This window comes from Phasianus colchicus, chromosome 12 (assembly GCF_987193195.1).
Source record: "Phasianus colchicus chromosome 12, bPhaCol1.hap1.1, whole genome shotgun sequence".
NCBI classification, from domain to species: Eukaryota; Metazoa; Chordata; class Aves; order Galliformes; family Phasianidae; genus Phasianus; species Phasianus colchicus.
Genome location: NC_143447.1, coordinates 19,760,082 through 19,786,664, shown reverse-complemented (window position 1 = coordinate 19,786,664; position 26,583 = coordinate 19,760,082). Strand labels below are relative to the sequence as shown.

General features: G+C 45.7%; 2 protein-coding genes across 6 annotated transcripts; both read right to left on the bottom strand.

The window, feature by feature from the left end:
* Positions 1-1,158: 1,158 nt before the first annotated feature.
* KIF23 (kinesin family member 23) lies at positions 1,159-20,246 on the bottom strand. Of its 5 annotated transcripts, none has more exons than XM_090149200.1 (24): positions 18,608-20,246; positions 18,444-18,513; positions 18,244-18,372; positions 16,271-16,376; positions 15,464-15,600; positions 14,736-14,845; positions 13,618-13,788; positions 12,652-12,693; positions 12,131-12,243; positions 11,862-11,983; positions 11,221-11,323; positions 10,807-10,886; positions 10,603-10,722; positions 9,919-10,066; positions 9,193-9,360; positions 8,821-8,978; positions 8,459-8,632; positions 7,571-7,750; positions 6,932-7,237; positions 4,810-5,040; positions 4,137-4,219; positions 3,772-3,850; positions 3,588-3,658; positions 1,159-1,966 (listed from the first exon to the last, which is right to left on the bottom strand). In XM_090149200.1, exons 1-24 carry the CDS (start codon positions 18,616-18,618, stop codon positions 1,951-1,953), a joined length of 2,928 nt encoding a protein of 975 aa, XP_090005326.1. In that variant the 5' UTR covers positions 18,619-20,246; the 3' UTR covers positions 1,159-1,950. The 5 variants fall into 5 exon arrangements, with proteins under 5 accessions (XP_090005326.1, XP_090005327.1, XP_031443759.1 ...); XM_090149201.1 differs by having other exon boundaries at positions 18,444-18,510; XM_031587899.2 differs by having other exon boundaries at positions 1,160-1,966; positions 6,932-7,213.
* A 69-nt stretch (positions 20,247-20,315) lies between these two features.
* On the bottom strand, positions 20,316-26,249 carry PAQR5 (progestin and adipoQ receptor family member 5). Its single transcript, XM_031587905.2, has 9 exons — positions 25,886-26,249; positions 24,137-24,177; positions 23,750-23,921; positions 23,502-23,629; positions 23,225-23,427; positions 22,939-23,065; positions 21,270-21,366; positions 20,831-20,972; positions 20,316-20,691 (listed from the first exon to the last, which is right to left on the bottom strand). Exons 3-9 carry the CDS (start codon positions 23,798-23,800, stop codon positions 20,456-20,458), a joined length of 984 nt encoding a protein of 327 aa, XP_031443765.1. The 5' UTR covers positions 23,801-23,921; positions 24,137-24,177; positions 25,886-26,249; the 3' UTR covers positions 20,316-20,455.
* Positions 26,250-26,583: the final 334 nt, after the last annotated feature.

Sequence of the window (26,583 nt, the reverse complement as noted above, 5' to 3'; positions counted from 1 at the left end):
TTGATATGCACTGAAATTCTGCTGCCATCACTAGTGCAGGAGTCCCTGTGCCCTCCCTGCCAGGCCTCACGCTCCATCCATCCCAAGAGCACAGAGCACACTGCTGAGCTCAGTTTCTTTCCAAACACAAACCTGAGCAGCTAGCTCGCATTGACCTCACGGGCAGCATGTGAAGAACAAGTCACAGACTTGATACAACTTGTTAACAAGCTGCCACCTTCCTTGTAGCACTGCCAAGGACACAGGCATCCTCCTTCACATGGTCTCAGATTTGCTTTATATTAACCTTTATTTGGACAAGGCGGCTGCAGCAACTCTTTGTGCACCCTCATCCAAAACATGGAGCTTCTGAGAAAAGCTCCTGCAAAACACTGTGTGTCGAGACACAGAACTTCACAAGGACTGAGAAACAGACACTTCAGCCAAACATCTTTTGCCACAAGTGACAGAGAAAACAGCACATTGAGAGCTGAGTCAGAATTCCTCATTCACATTGCTTTTGAAGCAACTCAGATGAAGTCACATTGTGCAGCTACTGCTTTCTTTCACAAGTCCTGAACACTCATTTCCCAAGGCTCCCTCCCAGGTTTCCCCAGAAACACTCAATATGACTTATGCTGATGACAGAATGACTGAATCTAAATCAAAGAGATAATGCCTTTGATAGCTTGCTTATCATTAATAGTAGACAAATTATTTTACAGCACGTGAAGGAGTTAATTCAAACACCAGAAAGAAGAGTACAGCCTTGATGAGTTTCTTTGCCTGTTATTTCTGCTGGCTGCCCTTCCTGTCCAAGGCAGGAGATGTGTGGCAGTGGGGACACAGAGCACAGGTTAGCAATGCCCCAAAACTCAGCAGTGCTCAGAAGAGGAATTCAGGTCAAAGCCAACCTCCGTGCAGGGCAGATGAGCACAGGATTCCGAGGCCAGCACCCCACAGTGGTTATTTCACACCACCTAGTGGCACTAGCTTGCCATGGCAGAGCTTCCCACAGTTCCATTGCAGTACAGGATTTGTCCATTTACATCAAACTCACAAAATCCCTCCAAAAAAAGAAAAGCAAAACAAACTGCAGGGCTTACCTTAGTTTTTGTAGTTTAGCGTATGGTGGTGTGACAAGAACATGATTGGTAAGAGCCACTGAATAAAAGTATTTATTTTTATTTATTTATTTATTTATATTTATTTTAACATGCTTGCAGAGCCACATATATAAAAGGTCATCACCATATCAGTGAGCACTTACCCTTTTACCCCATATCTACAGATGTAAAATACTTAATTACTTACTTGCACTACAAAATAAAGTAGCCATGACGTCAAGTCATCATTACTCATCATCTTGGTATTCTCACTTTGTTACCATGAAGACTAGAAGATTGAGATTGAAATTGATTTCATAAGCTGATTCGTATATTAAATAATTAAAGGTAATTCTTCCAAGAAGAAATTTAGATTACCAAGCTGCTGCTGGCTATAATAATACGTGAAATGGCATAGGAACACTCTTAAAGTGCATTACTGCATCTGAATAAATTGCAGCATTTACACCTCTTCAAAACAGAGGGCCTAACAAGAAAGGGATAGTGACCAGAGTACAAGTACATCCTATAAAGAGCTGAAATATATGCAAGGCAGAAGCCTTGTGTCATTACTCTATAAAGGTACAGCTTAATAACGAGGGCTTCATGAATACAAGACAGAAGGATTTCTTCAGAAGTCCACAGCGCGCAATGGCAGAACCTCCCCCTGTCCACTGAAAGTATTTGCACCACTCACATGCTTCTTCAGGTTTGCAAAAAGTATTTTCCATGTAACCATTGCCTAGCATAGGCCAGTATTAAAAAAAATACAAGCTTGTAGTGATAACAAAGCAGTTAGTTTATCACTGGCAGCAGATAAGTCTGATAAAAATCAACAAGATTCCAACGCAGCAGTACGTTAAGTTCATGGCTTTCTTCGCCTAAAAGAAAAGAAGGCAATCAAACAACTTTCAGATCTTACACAGCAGTCATTTTCTGTAACAGCAGTCAATAACTCATTTATCTGTTCTGCTGCATGCATAAATTTAATGTACTTTCTGTGCTGAGAAACACTACAAGCAAACTAAAGAGCTTATTTACCCAGAAACAGATGAATTCTGTTTTCTTGTTTTTAAAATAGCCATGGGCTTAAAACCGAGTTTTAGTTCAATTTATTAACTTTTAAAAAATAGAAGTTGCAATTCAATACACAGGAAAACTACGGGATTGACAACAGTACTGTAAGGCTGCTGCAAGGCTGCCAGTAGCAGCAGCCACCCTGAACAGGTTCTGTGAGAAGTGTGATGGAGTGCATATCAACACAGCAACAAACATTTGGGACCTTACCCAGAACAGGAACTCCTCATTTCTGAAACTCCCCAGAACACCTCGCCGCTACAGTTCTAAACCCTTTTTGTACAAATAATACACATCACACAAGAGATGAGAACCTGTGTTTTACTAATTCTTACTATTTTGATTCCAAAGATAATCAGTTTGGTTTGCTTTGGCTTTGTAGAAGCCTCTTTACCTCTCCAGCCCTCTCTCCTCCCTGTAAACATGTCTTGCAAAACTGCAAGTTGTCTTCCCCTGAGTTGAACAGGTGACTTCCACAGCATTGCCAGCACCTATCTGCAAGAGTCCAAACCTGGATACTTAGTTCTGTTCCGCAACATCGAGTTTAGCAAGACTAGATCATCTGCAACATTTCTTTTATAGGCAAGAGATTTTTTTTAGATGTCTGGTTCAAGAGTTAGGTACTAACTTTACCAAGTACATCCTTTCAACTTTTCCTAGAAATTGAGGCTTCTGATGTGGTAGGTGTGCTGTGTAACTGCAACTCTGATCCCATCACATTAAAGATAGATGAGAACCCTGACAAACTCAGACTTATCTATGCACCTCAAGAGGAAGAAAGATTCTTCTAGCATGACTACAGCCCATGCCTCCTCAGCAGATGCCTTAGCAGTTGCATAGCAGGTAGCAGCTAAAATATTAGCTGCATTCAGGTATACTATTAAGTACATCCAATGATTCCCTCAGTTTCCTCACTGAGGCACCAAAATGAATGGTGAGGTATCTGTAACCATATTTAAATTTATCTAAAAATACAAAGATGAAGGTTTTGTTTTAACTACATCAGAATCTGATAAAGGCTAGAGGGACTGGAGAAGAACGGTGCAGCCCTATGCCACTGTCACCTTTGATCCCACTCCAGTTGTGACCTGCCAGGCATGCTACAGTCCCACGCTTGCTACAGTCCAGCTAAGAGCACTCCGAATTGCTGCAGAAGGACAAGATCAAACCTGACATTCTGCTCACAGCACTAAATGCCAGAGAACGTGCCAGAACACATCTTCTGGGTAAAAGTCCCCTACAGATCTGTACAGTCAGTATTTCCAACACTCAACAAGCCTGTTCACTTCACAGTATAATATTAAAAGTGTATGCATCACAAACCCAAAGCAGGAAGGGCAACAAGGTGAAAAAAAAAGTGTTGTCTCACTTTAGGAGTTACCAGGAAAGAGAACAGTGCACCAATTAGAGAAGAGAGGCACTTACTTGGGCTGAGCATGATGCTGATATCCAGGTCCAAGGGCAGATCCCGCCCTCATTTCCACTGCCACAGAACACTGAGAAGACACAGAAAGTCAGTCTCTAACCCTAACCTGACCCAGCTATCAACACTAATCCAAGCCCTCATTGAGATCAAATGTGAGATCTCTCTCCCTCCTTTGTAGCTTACTCTGGTTTCCACATCAGTCCATTCAGAGTCTGCAGCATCCTCTGGTGGATCAGCATTGGAAGGTGATCTTCGCTTTCGACTGTAAGACAAGGATGAGGAAAAACAAGAAAATTTTACAGGAATGTCACTTTCTTTAAAGAATCTACAAGATTCTCATGCACAATAGAATACATTATATATTTTTCAATTAAATACTTTTTCCTCTCAACAGCACCTAAAAGCTCCTCAAAGTTACTTTCATATGATTTTGAGTTAGACACAACAACTTCTTACTCAGTCATTTGGAGCAGGATCAGTTACACATCAAACACTGAAGTTATACATTTCCAACAGAACCAGAGCCCAAAGTTAAGGGCACAACTCACCCAGTTGGAGATTCTTGCTTTAGAGTTTCTATCTCTGTGAACTGCACAGCCTGTCCACCACCTCTGGTTTTGAAAACATCACCCTGGGAGCCAAAAACAGTTAAGAAGTTACAGCCATGAGGTTACTGTGGCAGCTACACTGTCAGTTTTCACATGAAAACTTAAGCACTTACTGCTACAGCTTTCTTTCAAATTAGTAAGCATACACGTGCAAGAGTTCAAAGCTTAAGTCATCCCACCAATTTGCTCATTGGTTGTATGCTAGGAATTCTGTTATGGAGCAGTTGAGCATCCATCACTGCAGCCACCTAAATCAAATATCATTCCAACAAGAGCAACTCTGCAAGATTAGCTGCAGTCACAAGTCTAAGAAACTTTCATTATGAATGGATTATTGTGTTTTACTAGAGGGGAAAAAGAAACCTTAATTACTTTCAAGAAAGTGATAAAGTAATAAGTATGTGATGATGCATACATAAATGACAAAGTTCAAGAAAAGCATTTTCAGACTCTAAAACCTCCCTTGCATCCAACAGCACAAAACTTGCAAATCTCTTAGCACATGGAGTCAAACATACCTTTGTGCAAGGCACGAGCCTGTAGCACAAATACATTGCCAGAAATAGGATTTGACAGGGTTATCACAGGTTTACCACAGAGGTGTTTGCTTTACCTTAATTAGTTTTGTTTCAATCTCCCCATCAGAGGCTAGCTCCTGGTGCGTCAGCATGTACTTGTCACACTTAGCTAGTGCCTTTTCACTTGCAGCTGCTACTGTGATGGCATGAGGGACATGTGGCTGCATGACTGTGTCAGTGGGCAGATTAGAAGGTGGCTTATGATCTACCCATCTCTCCCCAGCTGAGCGCGACCGTCTGTGTCTGAGACGAACTGGAGGTGCATTCTGATCAGAGTGGGAAGAGAATCAGAAGAAATCAGCACACAGTAAGCTTCTCAAAGGATTATCATTAGCAAAACTGATTTTTGCAGGTCCGGTTAAGATGCACTTATCTGAAGATCAAAGCTTTGTTCCTTTTAGAATCCATCCTGAAACATACAGTTACCATGAACCTTGCAAAAAATGCTTAATGGATTTTATTTCTGTGCCAATTATTTCCCACTAATTTGATGTAGTTTTATCCAATTGGTTGCATTCCCTACACAGTAGGGTTTCCTCAAGAAGAATATCTTTCTCTTTAGCAGCACTCTTCCCAAATTTCCCAGATCTGATTGCCATGAACATATTAACCGACCTGAAAAGATAAATTTGAAAGTGTTTCCACAGATGCACTAATGGATCAAGATGTAATCTTGATGTAGCAAAGGAAACAGATTGAGTATGGCTTTTCAACATCTGTGGAAGACACAAAGCCTCTGTTTACTCAGAAGCATTAAAAGCAGAGAAAAAGGAAGAGTGCCCATTGCTAGCATTACTGCTTCTGAGCCCAGCTGCTAGAAATCTACAAGAAGCAATGGAGGTTCACAAATTTTTAACTTACGTTCATGAACGTTGTCAGTTGCTCAGGTAAACCAGAAAATAGTTTGCTTAAAAACCTGGGTCCTTTCAGAGTCCTCTAACGGGCATTTGAAAGAATACTGCAGGCTCTCTGTTCTATTTACTCACTAGTGTACAGATCTCTGTACATCACAGTGATGTTAAATAACCCAAAGCTATGAATGCAGATTTCTTCACTGTGCTTTCAGGAGACGCACAGCAATTGGGATTTCTCTCAGCAATGGACATGAGACTAGCTGTGTCCTTCACAGGTAGAGCTCTTACAGAGCTAAAGCAGCTTCTAAAGATTAAATGCATCTAAAGATTCCTGGCTTCCAAAGTTTTTCTACATGAAAATTAGGAATAAAACACTCAAGATCTCTCCTCTTTTTAGTGGAGAAGTGTAACTCTGCCAGGGTGCCCTAGAAATCTGGAAATTAAGTCCAAAGGAAGACATTACTACCAGTCACATTTTATTGCGGGAGAGAATACCTCCCATAATCTGATGCTGGTGATTTGTGCTTCAGTTAATTGGAACAGCATCTGCTTAAGCCACATCCCACACTTCAAAGGGCTGGGGCTAGCAAGTAACTGAAAACAATACCCAAAAAAGTGAAACCCACCATGATAAGCTTTCCTCTTCTTGGGAAGCCCTCTCAAGAGCTCTGATCCTGGGAGTAGGATGTAATACAATTCTCATGGATTTACCTGAGCCACTGTGACAGTTACATCATGACAGAGACAACCACCCGTACAAACACTTGCACACAGTAATTTAATGGAAAAGCATCTCTCAACTATAAGCAAAGCCCCCAGTTCTAATGCAGATGGGAAAAATTGGAAAAGCTATTCTAGGAGAGCAAAAGTTAACAGCTACTCAAGGGAGAAATTTGTCCAAGCACTATTTCTAGTAGACATTTGCATGTGGCTGGCTCATAAGACCACCTTTCAAGCTGCCCAAAAAGGACTATGGTAAGTTACAGGCTGTAAGATAGATTTGAGGAGACAGACAAATTAAAACAAAGACACTTAGAGCTAGGGAAAAAAAAGGCCCAGTTAGTTAAGAATTCCTTTCCGCAGCTGTCTACAGACTAACAAGAAATGGAAATGCTTTCTAAAGATTTTTAAGTGCCAAATTAAAGAGTAATAGCGAGACTCAACTTGGAAACAGTACTGCCCTATGAGAAATACATTTAAGGGAAAAGTCTCTTTTACACTCAACATAAGAGAGCAGTTGTGACGAACTTTTGAGCCAGACTAAGTAACACTACATTTAGCTTTTGACAGGAGTAGCACTAACCCTGCAGCATTGATCCTCTTCTATTTCTAGCTCATCTCTACGTTTGGGAACCTCAGTGATTCCAGTCCAGCACATCCCTCGCCTTCTGTCTGAGGTGTTACAGTCTCTACTTTGTCCTGGTTCTTGTTGTCTAGTCCTTGTTTTAGAATTGCCACCGGTATCCTTGTGTGAAGGGGTTTTCTGCTCCCATTCCATAACACAGGAAGCCACAGAAATGCTGCTACAAGAATTTGAACGTCTGTGCACCTGCTGGTTGCTCACGAGCCGCTGGCTGTTAGGAACCTGAGTAATAAAGTTACTAGAAGGCTACAGAGAATGGGAAAGCAGTTAACGACACAGAACTATCAACTCATAAGGCAATAAGACAGTGTCACTGCACGTAGTCAATATTCAGTGTAGCTACCCAAGTTTATGGTTTTGGAGAGCAGTGACAGACTAAGAATCAGATGTCCTTTAATATTGAAGGCATTAGGAAAGTAGGAGCACAAATAAAAAGACAGAATTCAAAAGCAGTTTAGACATCCAAATTCTGTGCTTGGGAAACATTTTCTAGTCACTAGAGAAAAGTGCTCTGCATTTTAGTTCATTCTTAGAAGTACACTTGTCCCTTTACCAGGGAGTGTTTTAAAGGCAACTTACAGGTACTGGTGGTGGAGAAACTGATCTCTGAATAGGCTTCTCTCTGTCTCTCTCCCGTGAAGGCCTCTCTGGCTTTTCACTCTTTGGTTCAGTAACAATGGCCTTCAGCTGCTTCAGTTTTTCATCTTTGACCCAAAGTTTGTTCTGCATTTCCAGCTGCTTTGCTGCTACACGACGCTCCTACAAAGACAAAGAGAAGAAAAACATTAAGTACTTTACACAAACACAGAGCATTTGGGCTACAAGTTTGTAGATAATTTTATACTCTACACGGAGGATATTCTTTCCCTCTGAGATACAAGCTGATCAAAGTAGTGATGTATCAAGCTAACAAGAAAAACTGCCAAGGTTATGTCTAATGCCATAAATATTTTGCTTCCTGAATCATGAGGGCAAATCAGACCACTGTCTAACTGTAGATCTGTAGATAGCCCTGAAGAAGTAAACAGCCCTGTAGTAGAGTAAATTAATTCCTCAGATTTTCTTTCCTTATTGCTCATGAAGTGCATATCTGAACAAGAGTTTACGTGAGGATAATGGGGAAAGCCTGATATTAGGCTTCTCCTGACAGCTGCCAGAAAAAAAGAACCACTCTTCAGAGAGCCATAAACCCAAAAGAACAAGTTCCAGATACCAAAACAAAGTGCACAAGAGAGCTGCTCTAGTTGCATCATGGGCCCTTGAGGAATTCATCCTATCATACAACATTTATAAAATTTAAGAAGAAAATGTCTGCTCAAGTCCTCGATTAAAAGCCAAACATATCATCACTCTTATCAGCATTAAGAAAACAAAGAAAAAGAAAATCCTTAAAAAACAATCAAGCTCCCCAGCTCCCTCCAGCATTACTCCCTTAGACAGCTCTCACGTGTAGGGCAGTATACTCACACACTCCTTCTCCCATTTCATGGTTGTTTCAGCAACCATGCCTTGCAGCCGTGCCTCCAACCTACGCTTGTCAGAAGCCTGACGTTGCAGTTTCTGGCTCTTGCTCTCTAGTTCTTGCTGAAGATGACGCTTATCTTCTTCATAAATTGTAGCAGTTTTCTCTAAAATCTCAATCTGGAAGAAGAGAGGAAGAACTTTGCTATACCACCAGGCAACGCAACCATCTAAGCCCAGAAATGCAGTTTACGTTTGCTTGTGCTTATGATGCATCTTATGATGTGAAGAAGATTGCCAAATGGTAGACAGAAAAAGCTTTCCATGCTTGGGAGCTGCATAGCTCAGAACAACGAAAGAAAACTAACCTTGTATTCCAAAGTTTTAATTTTCTTCTCCAGGCGTTCTAACTCTGTTTTCTGTCCTGTTATTATTTTCTCTTTTTCAGACAACTTTCCTTGAACGTAGTTTTCTTTGGACATAACATCGGAATCAAGTTCTCGCAGCACAGTTTTAAATGTAAGCACTGCAAGAGATTCAACATACTTTACTTTCTCATCCTTTCTCCTACTAACTTGACACTACCAGCTACTTCATTACCTCAACGAAAGGGTTTTTAAACCATCAACCTAGACAAGATAATTATTCCACATTAGTACAGAAGAGATGCTTGAGTAGCAATGAGGGCACCAAAAAAAAAAAAAAAAAAATCGAGCTCTACATCAGTGCTAAGTTCTTACCATTTTTGGCAAACTCCTCTGACAACTTTTGTCTTAGTTTATGGCGTTCTTCCAGGACTTCAATAAGCTTTGGAAGCGTTTGATCATCATTAATATCCAATAGCTCGCACGAAGGCAAGGGAGGAAAGTTCTGCAAAAATATTTCTGAAGCAGATTGCTCTTCTGTTTCTGTAAGATTTAAAGCCAAGGAAGTCTGTCAGCAAGCTAGAGAACAAAGTTCTCATTTGACAACGCAGAGCTACAGATCATTCCACAGAATTATGAAGGAGACAGAACGTAGAATTATTAATGAGAACTACATGTTTTCAGAATAGATGACAGTATAGAGAAGAGATTAAATGTGACATTTTTGATTCATTCCTTACAATACCTCCAGGCAAGTCCTAATTTCTAAAGTAAACCCGGAGCGTATAAAAGCATCAAAGCATTATCTTCAACACAATCTCTTTTCCAGAGCTGCAGTAATGGGACCCTGAATTCAGCCCATCATCAACAACAAAGAATTACTTTGAGAATCGTAGCTTAAGCCCAATTACTGTGTAAACAGTAGCACAGCATGAAAAGAGCAATTCAGGTGCAGCTACTACAGAGAAAGCTCACCACTAACTGTTAAAACGCAGCTCCTTGTGTGCTCTCAAGGCTCAAGCTTATACTTAAAGAAGCCTTCAGCCCCTAAGAACAGAAGAAAAGGCACGTGCTGTGAACACTCTGCATTTTCCTGTCTACCTCCATTAATTGGGCCACCTCGAATCTCCAGTTTCCTGGCCAGCTCCTCTCTGAAGGCCTGATTCCTGAAGCGCCGACCACACAGCGGTCTGTCGACAGGCCTTGCAACCTCCACCTCCTGTGTCATCTCTGCAAAACGCATGACTTGCTGCAAAAGAACAAACGCAAGCTCAGCAGTGCCATAAAACAGCAGCTGTCCAAAGCAAGTTTGAAAGTGATACTTTAGATCAATAGAAGTTTTAGCAGAGACATTATCAACACAGAATCTGAAGTGTTTCCCAGCTAGATAGCTTGCAAATCTGAAGTAGAGCATCTGAAAATCCTTCCCTAGTAACACCATCCCTCCCTTCATCCCTCAAAGAGCCACAAACCTGACTGTGCAGATATCTTAAGTTCTTGCAAATACTGTCCTAGTGGAGATAAAGCACCCAAATACAGCTATTTGGACTGTAAATAAGCTGTAAATAAGAGAAATTTCCTGTGTTGCACACAAGCATACTAGCATTTTTGAGAGGAAAAATTATGACTTACAGGACACGTTTGCCCTGTATTACATCTGATTGCCTGAAGCATTCAAACAGTGTAAGTTATCATCCCTGCCACCTACTAAACTAGTACAATAATTCAGAGCTAGATGTGAAAGTAGAGTAGGCAAGAATGAGATAAGAATTGCAAGAAAGTTACCAGGCTTTCCTCGTAGTCCTCAGCTTTAGGATTAACACATACAATCATACGCACTTTCCCTTCACCATCAAAATAGTTCTTGAAGAGATGAGTCAGTTTAGAATCTCTGTAGGGCACCATCTTAAAACAAAGCAGAAGGAAGATCTAGTAAGTTTTTAATCACATCAGCTTATTCAAGAGATAACTGAATGGCAGGTTGCATACCTTATTTGTTCCATACATCTGGTTTTCCCGTAGAACTTCAATACACGTTCTTAACGTCATTAATGACTGATTAATATTACCTTAAAATAATAATATAAAAAAATCTCTGTAAGCAGCTATTTGCATCAGATTTCCAATCTTTTATTTATTTATTTTTAAGATAAACTGTCTGTACCCGCAAGTCATTTGTTACTGACAGCCTTTCCAAGTAATCTGAAGTACACACAAATGCAATAAATGCTGCCAAAAATTCCAGTTTCCAAGCTGGAGAATTGAAGACCATCAAATGAGATAACCAAATATCATAACAGAACACTTTATGAATCTTCTTATGGTTTCTTTACCAGGAGACAAGATTAACACATTTATAGCCTAGTCTATAAAACTAACAGACTGTCTAAACATGATACATACCTGCTTCTCGCAACCTGTTCCCTTCAGCTTTTGTTCTATTTGTCCTTTCACTTCCAGCTAGATCAACTAAAGACAGCTGGCTTAAAGTAATCTGTTCCTTCTCCTGTTATGAGAAAGAAAATAGGTTAGGCTAATCATTAGCTCTATATTCTCTGCCTTCTAAGGGGGCACTGGGTGGTGGGGTGCAGGGGAATCTCTCTCACAACCCCAAGCCAGCACATTTAAACACATATTACACCTTCAGACTAAGATTGAGAGTGTTTTTTATAGCCTTTAATCCATGCCAATAGGGTTTTTGTGAATAAGTTTATCAAATCCATTGTCTTGTGGCACAAGATAGATTATATCAAGCACTCTTACTCAAAGCCTCTAAGTCATATTCTTACATTAAGACATTTTGCTCAAAAGAGAGGAAGAATAAATGAAAGAGCAGCATCGCTGCTCACTTCAATGCTCTATTTACAGGAAGGAGAGAAATACTAACTTTATAATTTTGATTCACTTCACCAAAAGTACACAAGTTTCAATATGCATAAGTTTAAGTCAGTAGGGCACACTGCAAGATTCACCACTTCTTCTCACTTCTATATCCATACATGCACACACACACTTCTCCTTTAACAGCACGCCCCAGAATTTACCTGCAGCACATTATCTCCATCTGCATCCAGAGGTGCCTGAGCCAACTTGATCATGAAAACTCCATGAGACCGACTGGATTCTCGATTCAGCTGAGTGTTTGCAATACGCCTCTTCTTCTGCCCTGTTTGAAAGAGTGACAACATTCCCTTCAAACACCTGCTTCACACAACAGATTTGCCACCTACCAAAGCCAGTTCTGTTTCCAGCGTGATAATGTAAACTCCATACAGATATATAATCTTTTAAGTTACATTTCAAGACTATTTACCTTTCCAAAAGACTTCAAAAGCTTCCTCTGTGGATTTCACCTCTACTTCTGTGCATCCCGTGACATACATGTTATGATTCTGGTCCTCACGAAGTATTTTGGATTGTGGAGGTCTTGAGGGCAAGGAAGAAAGGAAAGCAAAGTTTCAGTGGAGCTGGATATACAGTAGTATATCATCTCACGCAAGATCTTTTTTAAGTACACAATTCAGTCTAAATACATCAATTATCCACACAGCAGATGGAAGCAGAAGTACAAGGACACACACTCAGCCAAGATTAGTTACACTCCAGCTACTAATTTAGAAGCCACGTTTAATTGCAATTCTTACTGGAAATTATTGGTTTGTGTGGCAGCTATTGCTTTACTACATGCATATGGCTCATATAGAAGCAAGATGGCTTCAACAGCATTCTACGTTAACTAGTAAAGCAAAGAAGAGATGAGGAGTCAGTTCATTTTCTGCTTCTACTAAAAGAATTCACTCTTCAGTATTGCGAGTAATTTGCTTAGGCACATACATAAAGTCACCGTTTCGCACAGGAGTGTTGCAATTGTTCCACCTACCAAAAAAACAGGATTAGAAATATTAAGACGTTCAGCCCGTGTCCAAAACCTTTTCATTTTTAATGCACTGCACCTTCCATAAATGGAAATAATCCAAGACTTTTCCTAGGCTGATTTCTGGATATGATAAGCAACAAACTAAACCAAATTTTATTCTTACTTAGAAAGCATTCAGATATTCAAACAACTGCCCTGGAGAATGCTCTCAGAGTTTCAGTGTAATGACTTGTTTTACTCTAGTTTAGTCTTTGTAGATTGGCCATCTCCCTAATTAACCCATGTACTAGAAGACGCACCTAACTTTCTTTAAAATTCTAAGTCCATTAAAGATATGTTCAAATAAGTCTGTTGATTTACAGACTGCCTTTCCAAAGATCACAAGATTCACTGGTCCTGGATCATGGCCAAGTAGATACCTTTCCAAAAAAAAAAAAAAAAAAAAACCATCCAGAATTTCATTTGAGACTATTCATCACTGTTGCTAAGGAAATGATTGGCACTGAATGGAAATAATACACAAGCTTTTGCCCAATATACAGTATTCCAGAGGAAAATGCCAGCTATGGAATAGCCTGCTCTTCAAGTCGTGGTCACAAGCTAGGAATAGCACTTTCAGAATATCTCCAGTAGACTTAAAACCTCAGCAGGGTACAATGCTGCCTAAGAAATTAAGTATTTACTTATTTATCTTTCATTACATTAGGAAAACAAGTACTAAATCTTAGCAGCAACAGAACAACTCAGCGCACTTCAATACCATTGTCTGGATTCCTTAGGCTTGCCTCATTTTCTGTGATTTTTGGAAGCAGTTCACCTGAACTGAGCCAGATTCACAGAGACTGCAGTCACAAAGACACGCAAACCTCACATACAAAAAGGATAACTTCTGTAAGTTTATCAATATTGCTATTCCTACTAACTTGGGTTTTATCAGGTCAAAAGGAGTCTCTTCCAGGAGGTCATAAATGTAGTTGTTGTAGATCTCGATGTAGGAGACAAAGACACTGTAGACATTATCTTCATCAACTTCTTCCACTTTGCAGTGATCTTGCACGTTGATCATATCAGCAAACTCCGGATCTACCTGTCTCCTGTTGATCACACACAGTAAGTGATTGTGATGGAGCACCCACAGCCAGCTACCTTGTCTGACTGAACAGCCAAAGAACAAAGCTTACTGACAGTTGGTGTGACTGGAGTATAGAAATACATTAGAAACTAAAGTCAACATATCCAGTTTCAGGTGGCACTCAGAAGAATTTAAATAGACAGATCCATCTATTCAGTACTGCTGTACTCAGCTCCAGAAAGAAGCACCTTGCAAAATTCCTAGACAGTTGACACTGGAATCATACACCACTCATAATCTCTCTATTTTGCAAAACATCCTCAAGTTTAACTTCATAGTACCCTATATAAACAGGAGGGGAGTCAACTCTTTACAAGGGTAGATAACAGCAGAACAAGGGGAAATGGTTTTAAGCTGAAGGAGGGAAGATTTAGGTTGGATATTAGGGGGACTATGAGAGTGGTGAGGTGTTGGAACAGCTCACAAGAACAGAAAGGTTGTGGATGCCCCATCCATCCCTGGAGGTGTTCGAGCCCAGGCTGGATCAGGCCCTGGGCAGCCTGGGCTGGTATTAAACGTGGAGATTGGTGGCTCTGCATGTGATGGGAGGTTGGAGATTCATGATACTTGAGGTTCATTCCAGCCCAAGCCATTCTATTATTGTATGTGGTCAAATCAGCATTTTACTTATGTGGAAACAGATATAAAAAAAAAAAAAAAAAAAAAAAAAGCCTTATGTTACTCAATTCTAAAGCTTAAAAATCGAAGTATTTCCCTATGCAGTTTTCTATTCTACACAGAACATAATACACTGAATTGCCATGAATGTCTTCTGCTTATTTGTTGTTTGGTTTTTTTTTTCTTTTTTTCCCACAAGAATAAGATAAAGACATCGAGATAGCTTGAAATCAGTTTCAGAATAACATTTACATTAACTACTTTTTTCTGCCTGTTACAATAGTTACTTACTTGCCAGAAGGAGTTTTGGAAACAGGCATGGCATCTCTTTTTTGTCGCTCTAACAGAGCATCTACTTCACACTGAACATCCACACCATTCTTGTCATCAAGCTTAAAAACCTGAACAGTGAACATGTTTAGACAAAATAATGAAAAACGGTAGCGAACATAAGGTGTTGGCCAGCAAAAGACAAGTTATTTGATCAAGCTGTCTGGCAGCCAGCAAATACCACACCCCCTCACTAACACTCAATCTGCTACTAATTCCAAGTAGATTTGACAGAAAACAGGTACTTTCAAAACAAAAATATTTCACAAAGGCTGCCAAGCCAGCATGCTACCAAGGAAAAAGCTTCCAGTATTGTTCCAAATATATTTGGATTGAAAAAAAAAAAAAAAAAAAGACTTCTGAACAAAAGAAAAACATCATTTTCTATGTTACTTCAAATATGGAATGAGATTTGTCTCAAGATACCCAAGTCACAGAATCATAGCTCAGACTCTTCTTTTTTTTACTGAAGTAATTAAAAAATGAGTAACAATTAGAAAAACAGTTAAGACCATACATCATCTTGATATGTCTGTCCTAGATACCAGGCCCATCTCCTTGGTCCTGCTTCAGAAACCCACAGTTTTCTGGGGGTACTTTCTGTCATTGTTTAACACAGGAGGCATTCTGAACAGTGCTTTAGGTTGTTGTGAGCAGCAGAGTGGAGAATTTGGTACAAAACTACTCACAAATCTCTTGGCCTGGAACGGTCCTATGCTGTTGAAGATCATAGCCAAACACCGTGGAAGAAGCCCTCCATCACCAGGAGATCCTGTCATAGTGTGGGTTTTCCCACTGCCTGTCACCCCATATGTAAAAAGGAGACCTAGGAAAGACAGAAGAGTCCTGTAATCATTGCTTACAGCCTCAAAAAGCATCAGTTACATTCACACTGTTTCTTGGGTAAAATGTTCTTCTGAAAAAAGACTCCTGCTGAGCTATCTATCAGTAAGCTCATTCCAGTCCAGCAAAAGCCACTCTTAGTCAAAACAAGTACTGACCATCTGGATGAGTCACACTTCAACTGCTAATACTTGCCCTGTTTTGGAATCATGCATTTGGAAATGAAAACAAACGTGGCCACTAAACCCCAGGTGCAGCAGTCTGATTTACTCTGGCTGTTACAAGGGAGCTTGACGTTAACCAGATACCTCAAGTTATCAAAGTGTGCCTAGGACAAATTGATTTGTTTCTGTAGTCAGTCTTTAGGAGAATAACTGGCATCTTTCCCCTGAAAAAGATGTGTTTCTTCAGTTAAGAGTGCACAAAAAAATTATCCCTGGACATACAAAGCATGCACAGCATTACACAAGAAGAGCTCCCAGGGAAGTTGCACAGTGGAGCTAAGCCACAACTGTTTCCATTGCAAATATGTATATATACATATATGTATATATTTTATCTAGACAAGATAAGAAACCTTAAGACATGCAAAATCATAACAATACAAGAAGAAGACATACAAAGAACATGACAGAAAACAAGGAAACCCTTACCGTTTTTCCCACGAATGAGATCTTCCACGAGAGGTTTGGCCACTACATCAAAAAGCTGCTTTTGAGCAACAAGGGTACCAAACACTTCCTTAAATGAATACTGCGTCTGAAGTAAAGAAGACACATCACCCTAAATCTTAAGTTCCCCGGCCCAGAAGTTTGTTGCTTCAAAATGCCTCATTCTTTTTCCCTTAGCTCAACAGAACAAACTACTGTAAGATTACACCCATGTTTGAAGACGCACAGTTGCTCCACTATAGCTCTTCTAATAATCACTTAAGTTTGTATATCAAAGAACAGCAACCTCTGGTTTTTAGAGCTTATGTCCATCAATAACCATAGTGATCAGAAATCCTGACCTCACCTGCAAATAAAGCTCACAACCTTCAGTTTCAAGCTCAAGTTTGTTTGATCCCCAACCTTCATCTACACAGGTACTGAAGGAACACCAAGGACACCGACAATGGATAAAGTCACGTTGTTCCAGAATTTAATATTCTTGCTTTTAAATTCACATCTTTTCCCAGCCCAGCCTGTTTCCAGTCATTGGTCTGCAATGTACTCGGACAGATCCAGCCACTTTTCTTCAAAACACTCGTAAATATTTAAATATCACTTCATATACTTCGTTATGGGAGAATCTGGAATTCAGAAACAAAAGTATCCTGCGTGCCAGCTAACATTTATTATGCCTTACCCACAGAGATTGTCTCACTTAGAACTAATGCACTTTGTTGGGAACCTGTAATTAGCCATTTCACAACCAAACCACGCTCAGAGCTGTAGCACTCTAGCTCCTCATTCTATACACATGCCCTAAAGTTCCCTTTCCAGTAAACGCAACAGCTGCTTGCTATAAGTGACCTGCCACCTTCTTCCTACTTCACAGCATTTCACTGCTTCAGAACAGCTTGGTTAGAAAAAACCTACAAAGATCAAACCCAACTGCCTGACCGTGTCAGGGTTAACCAAAAGTTAAAGGCTATCACTGAGGGCATTGCCCACTGACAGCCACAGACACCACCCACCCTGCTAGGAAGCCCATTCCAGTATTTTTGACCACCTCTGTAGTAAATAAATGTTTCCTGATACCCACTCTGACCCTCCATGGCACAGAGTCGTGCTGTTTATGTATCTCACTGGTTACAGGGAGAAGAACCCAGCCCACCCACTCTTCTCTCTTTATACATTAACTACAGCTTTCCCCTTCAGTACACACAGGGAAACATTGCTCATTGCTAAGCTTAAGGAATTACCAACTCTTAACTCATTCGTGCTGGATTTTGTTTAGAGCTGGTTTCTAAGAATCAGAGCTTTGTGAACAAACCCTTCAAGCAGTTTTGCCAGTTTTATCTTTTTTCCTCTTTTGCTCTCACCCTTCCACCCTGCAGAAGCCTTTTTTGAATATAGAGAATATAAAAAGACATGGAGAACCTGAAGCCTCCAAAAGGGCAACAGAGCTGCAAAGGAAAGGAGCCTTATGGGGAGCAGCTGAGGGAACTGGGATTGTCAGCTGGGGGAGGCTCAGGAGAGATCTCATTGCTTTCCACAAGCCCTGAAAGGAGGCTGTGGTGAGGTGGGGGTCAGCCTCTGCTCTCAAGTAACAGCAATGAGAGGTGATGGCCTGAAGTTGCACCAGAGGAGGTTTAGATTGGATATCAAGAGACGTTTCTTCTCCATAAGAGCAGTGATGCAGTGCTGGGGTCACCACCCCTGGAGGCACCCACAGAACACGGAGATGTGGCACTGAGGGACACGGGCAGCGGAGGGCTGGGTTGGGCTCAAGGATTTCAGAGGGCTTTCTACTCTTCTGATCTGTACAGTGATTCTGTATATCGATGCCAAAGGAAGGAAACGGTGCATTTTTGGCCAACGGGGCTTTGGGATTTGAAACCTCTCTTTTCTCACAGCACCGCCCACACAGCGCCCAAGGAACCCCGGCAGCGGGGGAAAGGAGCTCCGCGGGCCGTTACCTCCCGGTACTCCCCGTTGCGGAATATCCTGTATCCGTCGGGCGGGTGGATCTGCACCGTGCTCTCGTTGATCACCTCGATGCAGCACTCCTGGTCCGGGCGGCTCAGCGGCCGCACCCTGCAGTACACCTGTGGGAGGACACGGCTGAGCCACGGCGCTGCACGGCGCCGCTCGGCGCCCCCCGGAGCTCCGCACTCACCCCCACGGGGTCCTTCGGGCCGGGCGGCGACGGCTTCTTCAGCGCCGGCCTCCGCGGGGTCTTGGCCCTACTAGGGGAAGGAACGAGGCGTGAGGGACGGCCCGGACACCGCGTGGGACCGAACCGGACCGAGATGACCGGCCGCGGGACCGGGATGGACTTACGCCGCCTTCATGCTGCGGGAACGGCGATCGCCTCAAGGCCCGAACTCCGCGATGCCTCACCCGACGGCCGCGCGCCCGTTCAGTTCAAATCCAACCAATCAGCGCGTACGCTCGCGTGGCGTCATCACGCAGCGTTACGTCGGGGGGCGCCACCGCCCTTCCCCGCCCCGGGGCGTAAGCCGCAAGCGTTGCTATGGTAACGGCACAGCGCGCCGCCTGCAGTCGGAGCGCCCCCTGTCGGGCTGGGGGTGTGGAGGAGCGGTGCCCGGCGGGGACTGTTGAAAGAGATTTGGTCGAGGCGGTAAATAACCTCTATTGCGATCTGCCCAAAGCTTTTATTTCCAGATGTGAACACAGTGCAATCCAAACAAACCAAAACGCTTCTCAAGGCCGTCTCCAGGTGGACAGGACGTTAATTTGTTCCCGCTGGGAGGACCAGAGGGCTGCCCTGAGTCCAGAGCCAAAATACCGAGCGAAAAAACCAGAATGATGAACACAAAGTTGGCAGAGTCCTAAATCATGCCAGCTTTCTTTCCGGCTGCACATGTACTCGAGGTAAATAAGCTTTGCAATTATCAGCAATTATCTCCAAAGCAATTATTTTCACAGGCAGAAACAGAATGTCCAAAACAGGTTAGAATACATCAGTGCCACCGCTCCATTAGTTTCCTCTCTTAATGAAACAAACATTGAATTCAACACGTTGAATAAACAATTACATTCCAGTGCTTATAAATATTAATATCTTGGTCAGCTTTCAAAGGAAAGTTTGTTATCAAAAGACTTAGTAGCCCCGTAATATCTTTAACGAGCTGCTGTGTTGTCACTCCAAAGTGCATCTCTTCTACCTTGCGAGAGGTAATTACACACAAAACCAGTTATACACCCGTATGATTACTGAGAGATGGTGCTCCACAGCAGGCATCACTGCATCGCGTGTGCGGCTCCGGGTAAACCCGACTGACAGCCCAGTGGCAAGCATCCTCAAAGCCCTGCGGAGCTGTTCTACGTGTTGTTGGAGAAGTGATCCCCTTGGGAAGGCCGTTTGATCCACAGAGAACCGAGGTGCCCTGGATGTTCTCTTAGAACTGAATGGAAGGCAGGCTGTGGTCCGCCCCAGCCCCACACTGGTTAGGCACTTGGGTGCAGTGTCAGATAGTTGGGGTTATAACCCCAGCACCAGAAATGTTGGGCTCAGCCCTGGCACGTGGCAGCTTGCACTGCGTCCACATCCTGCCGTGGGGCTCTGCTGCTGACCAACATCACGGAATCACAGAATGGCTGGGGTGGAAGGGACCCCAAAACACCCCCAGTTCCAACCTGCTGCCATGGAGGGGTTGGGCAGGTCACCCAGAGCTCCATCTCCAGCCTTGGGCACCTCCAGCAATGGGGCACCCTCAGCTCTGGGCAGCAGTGCCAGCACCTCATTGCCTCTGAGTAAAGGATTTCCCCCAACATCTGACCACATCTCTCCTTTCTCAGTTTAAAACCACTCCCCCTGACAGCAAGGACACCCGTGTCTCTCCATAAGGCAGAACTGGTGAATGCCTCTTGCTCTGGAAAGCATTGGCACATATCTCCCTTTTGCAGAAAAACCGTTAAAGATTATTTTAAATATTTCTGGTGATGAAATATCAACTCGATTAAAAGCATTTCATAACCCATCCCCAGCCTGAAAGCTGTATGTACAAACACCAGTGCAATACGTTTCTCCCTTGAGGGTTCGCCAACAAACACTTCTCATAGAGCGCACGCAAAGAAACCCTGCGTTCACCCCATGCATCAGCTGCCCACGTTCTGTCCTGCGCAGCAGCAAACCAGGAACCCCCATCCTGCAGACCAGGTGCCCTACTGCCCATGCAGCTTCTCCCTGTGTGAGGGTTCTGGTGCCTGGCAGAGCTGCGCAGAGCATTGTGCAATGACCACCAACCCGATGGCCATGCACGTGCCCATGGGTGCCAGCACCTGCAGCAGCGACGTGGCTGGGAGCCGTGCCTGCCTCTCACTCATGTCCATCAGGATGGCTTCCAGCTGGAAGTGCGTGCCTAGGATGCCGCAGACGTGGAACACCTGGTGGCTGTGCCCTGCGGGGAAGCCAAAAGTACTCAAGGAAACTCAAGCTTTGTTCAAACGCGACCGCCAGAGACATCCCCTCCTGGAGCTGTGTTTGTAAATACGTGTGCTGCCTGACGAGGAAGCAAAGCTCAGCCTCCTGCTGCTTACCGATGTAGTCGAAGTGTCCCGGCGCGAGCCTCTCGGGCAGGTGGGTGGCAAAGATGAAGCAGGTGAGGAAGGCGAAGGCAGTGTGCCTGTAGTGGGCAGCGACCGTGGGATCCGCACAGCTCCGTGCTGCGCACAGATAGAACTAAGGGAGGTGGTGGTGGGACAGAGTGAGACACTTGGCCCCATTGGTCCCTGCATCACCAGCCCCATACCAGCAAAACGCTCACCCCCAAAGACATTAAAGTCCCTCCCAAGCCAAGCCACCAGCCTGTGACTATGATCTGACAGCAACACGCAGCATCAGTGAGTGCTGCGCCTGGATGGGTGCAGGAAAAAATAACGCAATCTCTTTTCCTGCAGGAGTTTGTTTTTCTTTTTTAAAAAAGGACATGTTTTCCCAAGCGCTTGCAGGCTGAGCAGCCCCGTGCTGTGAGCATACCCTGTAGAAGAGCGGAATGCTGTCGAAGAGGTACGGGTACACAAAGGCCAGCGTGCGGGACGCCTTGCTGAGCCACGGCCTCTCCAGCTCCAGGAACCTGCATGGAGCAGAGCAGCACCAAGTGAGGCTGCAGCAGTGCTGGGGTCGGCTGGTCGCTGCTGCCACCATCACAGAGCTGCAGCGTGGTGTGCAATGCCCTCACCCTCCTGCTATGACTCCCAGACCAGGGGGAGGCCATCTCTCTGGCTGCCACCCTTGGCATATTTCCATCCATCAGCAATTCTTTTTTATGCTCTCCTGATTTTGCTGCTGATTTTTGCTGCCGTTCATTTGCTGTTTCCCAACAGCAGCAAACAACTGCCACCCCTGCTGTTGCTAACTGAGTTTTCACTCTTGGTTTTTGATCCAAGCTTTAAGAGCTAGGATTGCAAGCAGGATGCACCTGCATTGCTTTGGGACCTGCTGTGCTTTGGACCCTGCCTTGCTTTAGAACTTGCTTAGCTTTTGGCCCTGCTTTGCTTTGGGCCCTGCCTTGCTTTGTGGTAATGCAGCTCTCAGGCTGCAGCCACTGATGTTTGTTAATTAAGCTGTATTGCAGCTCGTGCCTGAGAGGCATGGAACATCTCTGTGTGCTTCTGTCTCACACCCTGCCAAGACTCTGCAATTGTCATTTCGGGGAATGCACGGAGAGAGTGACTGAAATCTGAGAGTTAATTAATTTAACCAGTTGCTTTTTTTTATGGCATCAGCCCTATAATAGATGTAGGAGCCTGTTGGTTATCATCATACCGTATCTGAGGCAGAAAGCCTATGTCTGGATGGGGAGTGACATTCTGCATTGTGTTGCCCAGGAAATTAACTCTGGTGAAACACTGCAATGGCTGAAATCACACAGTAATTGAAGAGCCGTCCCCCAAAATAAAGCAGCAGTGGAGCAGTGGGGCTCTCCTTGGTCGGATCCAGATCTCACAGAACCTCCTGGTGCCAAAACGTGGGGCACGCGGACAGGAACAGCACAGGGCCCCATTCACAGGCAGGAATGCCTTCTGCTGCAGCAAGGAAGCACAGACAGGTTTGTCTGCTCTGTGCGGGAGACTCCAAACCCGCAGGCATGAAAGGAGCCCTTGTAGGGCTGCTGCTCCTGTAGGGCAAATCGCATGAAGGCCATGCGCTCTCATTGCAGCCCATCCGTGTGTGCTGCCCACCTGGCCATGCTGCTCCTGTGACAGAGGTGATCAGCCAGGAATTGACTACATAAAAAAAAAAAACCCAGCACTGAGCGTGCAGCTGGAATGCAGCTGAGCCATTGAGATATTTTTTAGAGTTATTCCAAACAAATGGTCTGAGTCTGCTCGGGAGCCAAACACGGCACACATACTGCTATCCGTGCCGTAGGACTGATGCAGGAGGGCTGCGGTCCCTCTTTGCAGCTCTGTAACACAGGGCTGGAGCCACGCACCATGCAAAAATACCTCTTGGGCTTTCCAAAATTAAAGCAGTTGTTCTGCATTCTGTTTGTCATGCTCTCCTGGTGCCAGCATGCAGCAGCACAAAACTCTCTTCTTTCCCTGCCTTGTTACAATACAGCTACCAGTCCCAGAGCTCTATTAGTGACACTAATTAATGATTATGCTGAAGCAATTGGGGAGGTACAGCAGAGGGCACATACCTGGAGTAGCAGGCCAGGCTGGTGCTCAGCACCGTGTTGAACACCGCGATGGGGACGTAGCAGCAGTGGAAGATGCTACCAAGCCATTCTTCTGGGAACACATATGCTGAATACGCCACGGCTGAACCTGGATGGGGACGGGAGGACGTGGTGAGGAGCTGCCCTCTGCCCAACAGGGGCTCTCCAAACCCCAAATCCCATTTCACCGGTGTTTGAGCCAGCAGTGCCCCAAACCCCTCCATCCCCACAGAATTCCTTATCCCGGGGTGAACCCCCCCATCCTCACCCAAGCTGTAGATGCTGAGCGCCGCGTAATCGAAGAAGTAGCAGATGTGCCGGGCGCGGGCCGACATGGGGCTGAAGGTGTGGGCGCAGCTGGATGCCAGTGGGTAGATGCAGCAGCTCAGCAGATAGGCGAGCAGTGGCCAGGCGGGGGGATCCCGGCCCCCCGGCCCCCACAGCCGCCCCACCAGCATCCACACGAAGTACCTGTGAGCACAGGGTGAGCGTCACACCCGATGCGTCCCCTGCCCCAACGGCGCGGTGACAGCTGTGAGACGCACCATGCAGGGAGGAAGTGTGTCCAGATGTTGAGAGTTTCGTTGGTCATCTGGAAGGCGCTGAGGACACAATCAGCTGCTGAGATCCTCGGGGGGCGATACCCGCAGAGGATGCCTTGCTCCTGGTACCCCTGTGAGGTACAGAGTGGTGGCAGTGTCCCCCAAGGGGAGGTCTGGCCGTCAGCACTCTGGGTGCACGGTGAGGGTCCCGCATCCCTCCCAGCCCCAGGGGATGGAAGCTACCCTCTGACCTTAGGCACTTGGTGAATGCTCAGCAGTCGTGGCAGCTTCAGGCTCAGCATTGCGCCGTCGGGACCGCGGCTCTGTGGGATGGTGCCTCACATCCCTGCCCTGGGGATGGCACCGGGAACGGTGGGGATGTGGCTGCCCCGTGGCGATGGCTCTGCACTCAGGATGGGTGGCCTGGGGGACACAAGTGTTGGTGGGATTGTGCCTCCAAAGCAGCAGTGCTGAAGGCATGGATGTTAAGGATGGAGGGTGGCACCCCCTGCAGCCAGCATGAGGCTTCGTGGGGTCCCCCACTGCCACTCAGACGGGGACAGGGCTGGGGAATGTGGGGCTCTCCCCACATCAGACAGTAGGGAACACGGAGCAATCCCGGCACATCCAGCACTTACCCAACTGCACTGTCCCTCCGCTCCCTGCCTGCACCACAAGGCTGTGGAGTAAAGGTGAAGAAAGCTGAATTCCCAGGGTGGAGAGCAGCAGAGCTGTGGGCAGCACCCTGCTATGTGCCCCACTGCACCCACGCCTCCTCCTCGCCCTCCCCATAACCTCTCAGAGCGTGGATTCGTTGGTTGTTTGCTGCTGCACAAAGCGGCCACAGAGCCCTATCAAAGCCCCTTGCTTCCTTCTCCCAGTGCTTCCCACTGTGTGCCACTGCCCAGGCTGTGTCCTGATCCCTGCAGATGGGGTTGGGGGCACAGGGGGTGCCCAGAAAGAACAACAGCCAGGAGGTGGTTAACAAGGGAAAAATTAACGAGGCGAGAGAGCAATAAACCTGACGTGGAATGAAGTTGGAAATGCCTTTAGTTAAAGATTAGTCTCCAGTTAGGACTCTTGGTTATTGCACCAGCAGCGTGCAAGTATTTGCATTCTCCACCAGCAAAGGCACAGAGCTCTGCCTGCTCCCGTCCCCACTGATAGGAACACAAATGAGCTCAACGATGGGATGGAACAGAAATACTTTTTCTTATCTTGGAGATAAGAAGGTGCAAGCTGTGTGGCGAGCTGGCACCAGGCACGCGCTGGGCTGCAAATACATGGGGGTAGCAGCTTGGTTTGCAGGAGTGAAAAATAGGGATGGTGAGAGGGGTGGGGGCAGGGGCAGGAATGGAGAGAGAGACAGGAATGGGGACAGGGAAGGGGTTGGGAACAGGGATGTTTGCCCATGCATTCATGCATCTTCTCCTCTTGCCTGGCTACAAGGAACAGCCCAGTGCAAGGAACAGCAATACGAGCATTGCCCCACTGCATGCAAAACTTCTCTGAGTGGCATAAGGGTGCCTAGGATGACAAAGTGACCTCAGCGAACTGAGAAACGAACAGAAAATGATGGGTGGCTGCAAAGTTTCCTGCTCCCAGGGGGAAACACAATGCGTTGGCTGGGGGTGACGTGGTGGGGACAGCGCCTGGGGACAGCTGGAGGGACCCAGCCTATCTCAGCAGGGAGCTCCCCAGCTGCAACAACCAGTTTGTGTTTTTATGAGCAAAATGAGTCACTGGGCTGAGGCCACAGGAGCAGCAGGCACACCCTGCAGCCCCACTCCTTCCTGCTCCAAGGGCACATTTGGTTAGACACAGGCAGTGGGGCAGGGATGGGGGACATCAGCCTGGTGGGAAGGACGGACATACGTTGAGCTGCGATCTCTGTGGCAGCAAGCTGCAAAGCCTGGAGGCGTGTTGCAAACACATCCTTCTCCTCCTCCTTCTCCCCCTATTCCTCCTCCTCCTTCCCATCCCCACGGCCATGCGCAGCCCCAACGCGTCCCCATCGGTGTGTCAGCTCAGTGTGTGCCAGTGAAGGAGAAGGTATTTTAGCTGTTAATTGTTAACTTTTACAGCTTTCTTAGAGCAGCACAGGAGCAGGACCGGCTGAGCCACAGAGCTGCTGTGCAGGGGCTGCTGGCACCATTGGGTTGTGCACAAGCTGCTCGGCGGTACCCAAGCCGAGCTGGATACCCACAGCTCTTCTCCACCAAGAGAAGAGTTCCATCTGCCCCACGTACAAACCCACACATTCCCAGGCCTTGCACAGCCGGAAAGCAGCAGCACAGCAGCACAGCAGCACAGCAGCACAGCAGCCGTTGGGATAGCAGCACAAAGCGCAGCGGCGGAGCAGGGCGAAGCGAGCGTGCCGTACTTACACAGCGGCCGGGCGCAGGGCTGGGCGATGCCGCGCTGGCGCCGAGCTGTTGCTCATCTGTGTACAAACAGAGCCCACATGGCCCAGCGATGGAGCTGCATGGGAGGGGACGGTGGGACGGGACGGGGCCGCCTGGGGACGGTTCCCGCTGGGCGCGGGAAGGACGCGGGGAGGTCAGCGCGCACGGTTGGGTTGGAGCCAAGGAGTGCTGGCCGGGCGCGAGGGGAATGGGGGAAAAAAATAAAACCCACAACAAAACACCACCGGAAATCGCCGCAGCCAAACTCTGTCGGATCGCGCTCCGATCGGCTTCAGCCAGGCTGGGAGGAAGCAGGAAAAATGCGAGCTGCCAGGCTGCTCCCTGCGCGCAGCTCCCAGCCCCGCCGCTCTAGCACCGGAAAAGAGCAGAAAGTTGCTCAACTGTCTCCAAGGAGACTGGAAAAGTGCAAAGCGCAGTGTAGGGAGGGACGTGCTGCTGCCCAGAGGTGTCCTCGCATCGCTCCCCTGGTGTTGCATCGGACCCCTGCTCCGCATGCAGCCCTGCGGAGCTCACAGCGTTCTTATAGAGCGGCAGAGAGAGGACTGGGAGTCACTGGAGAGCACTGTGGCCATTACTGTAAAGAGCCGAAGGAATGGCGTGCAGACATATCCACAGCCATTACCCTCAGCACTGCATCCAGACCTAATGCACCATTCACA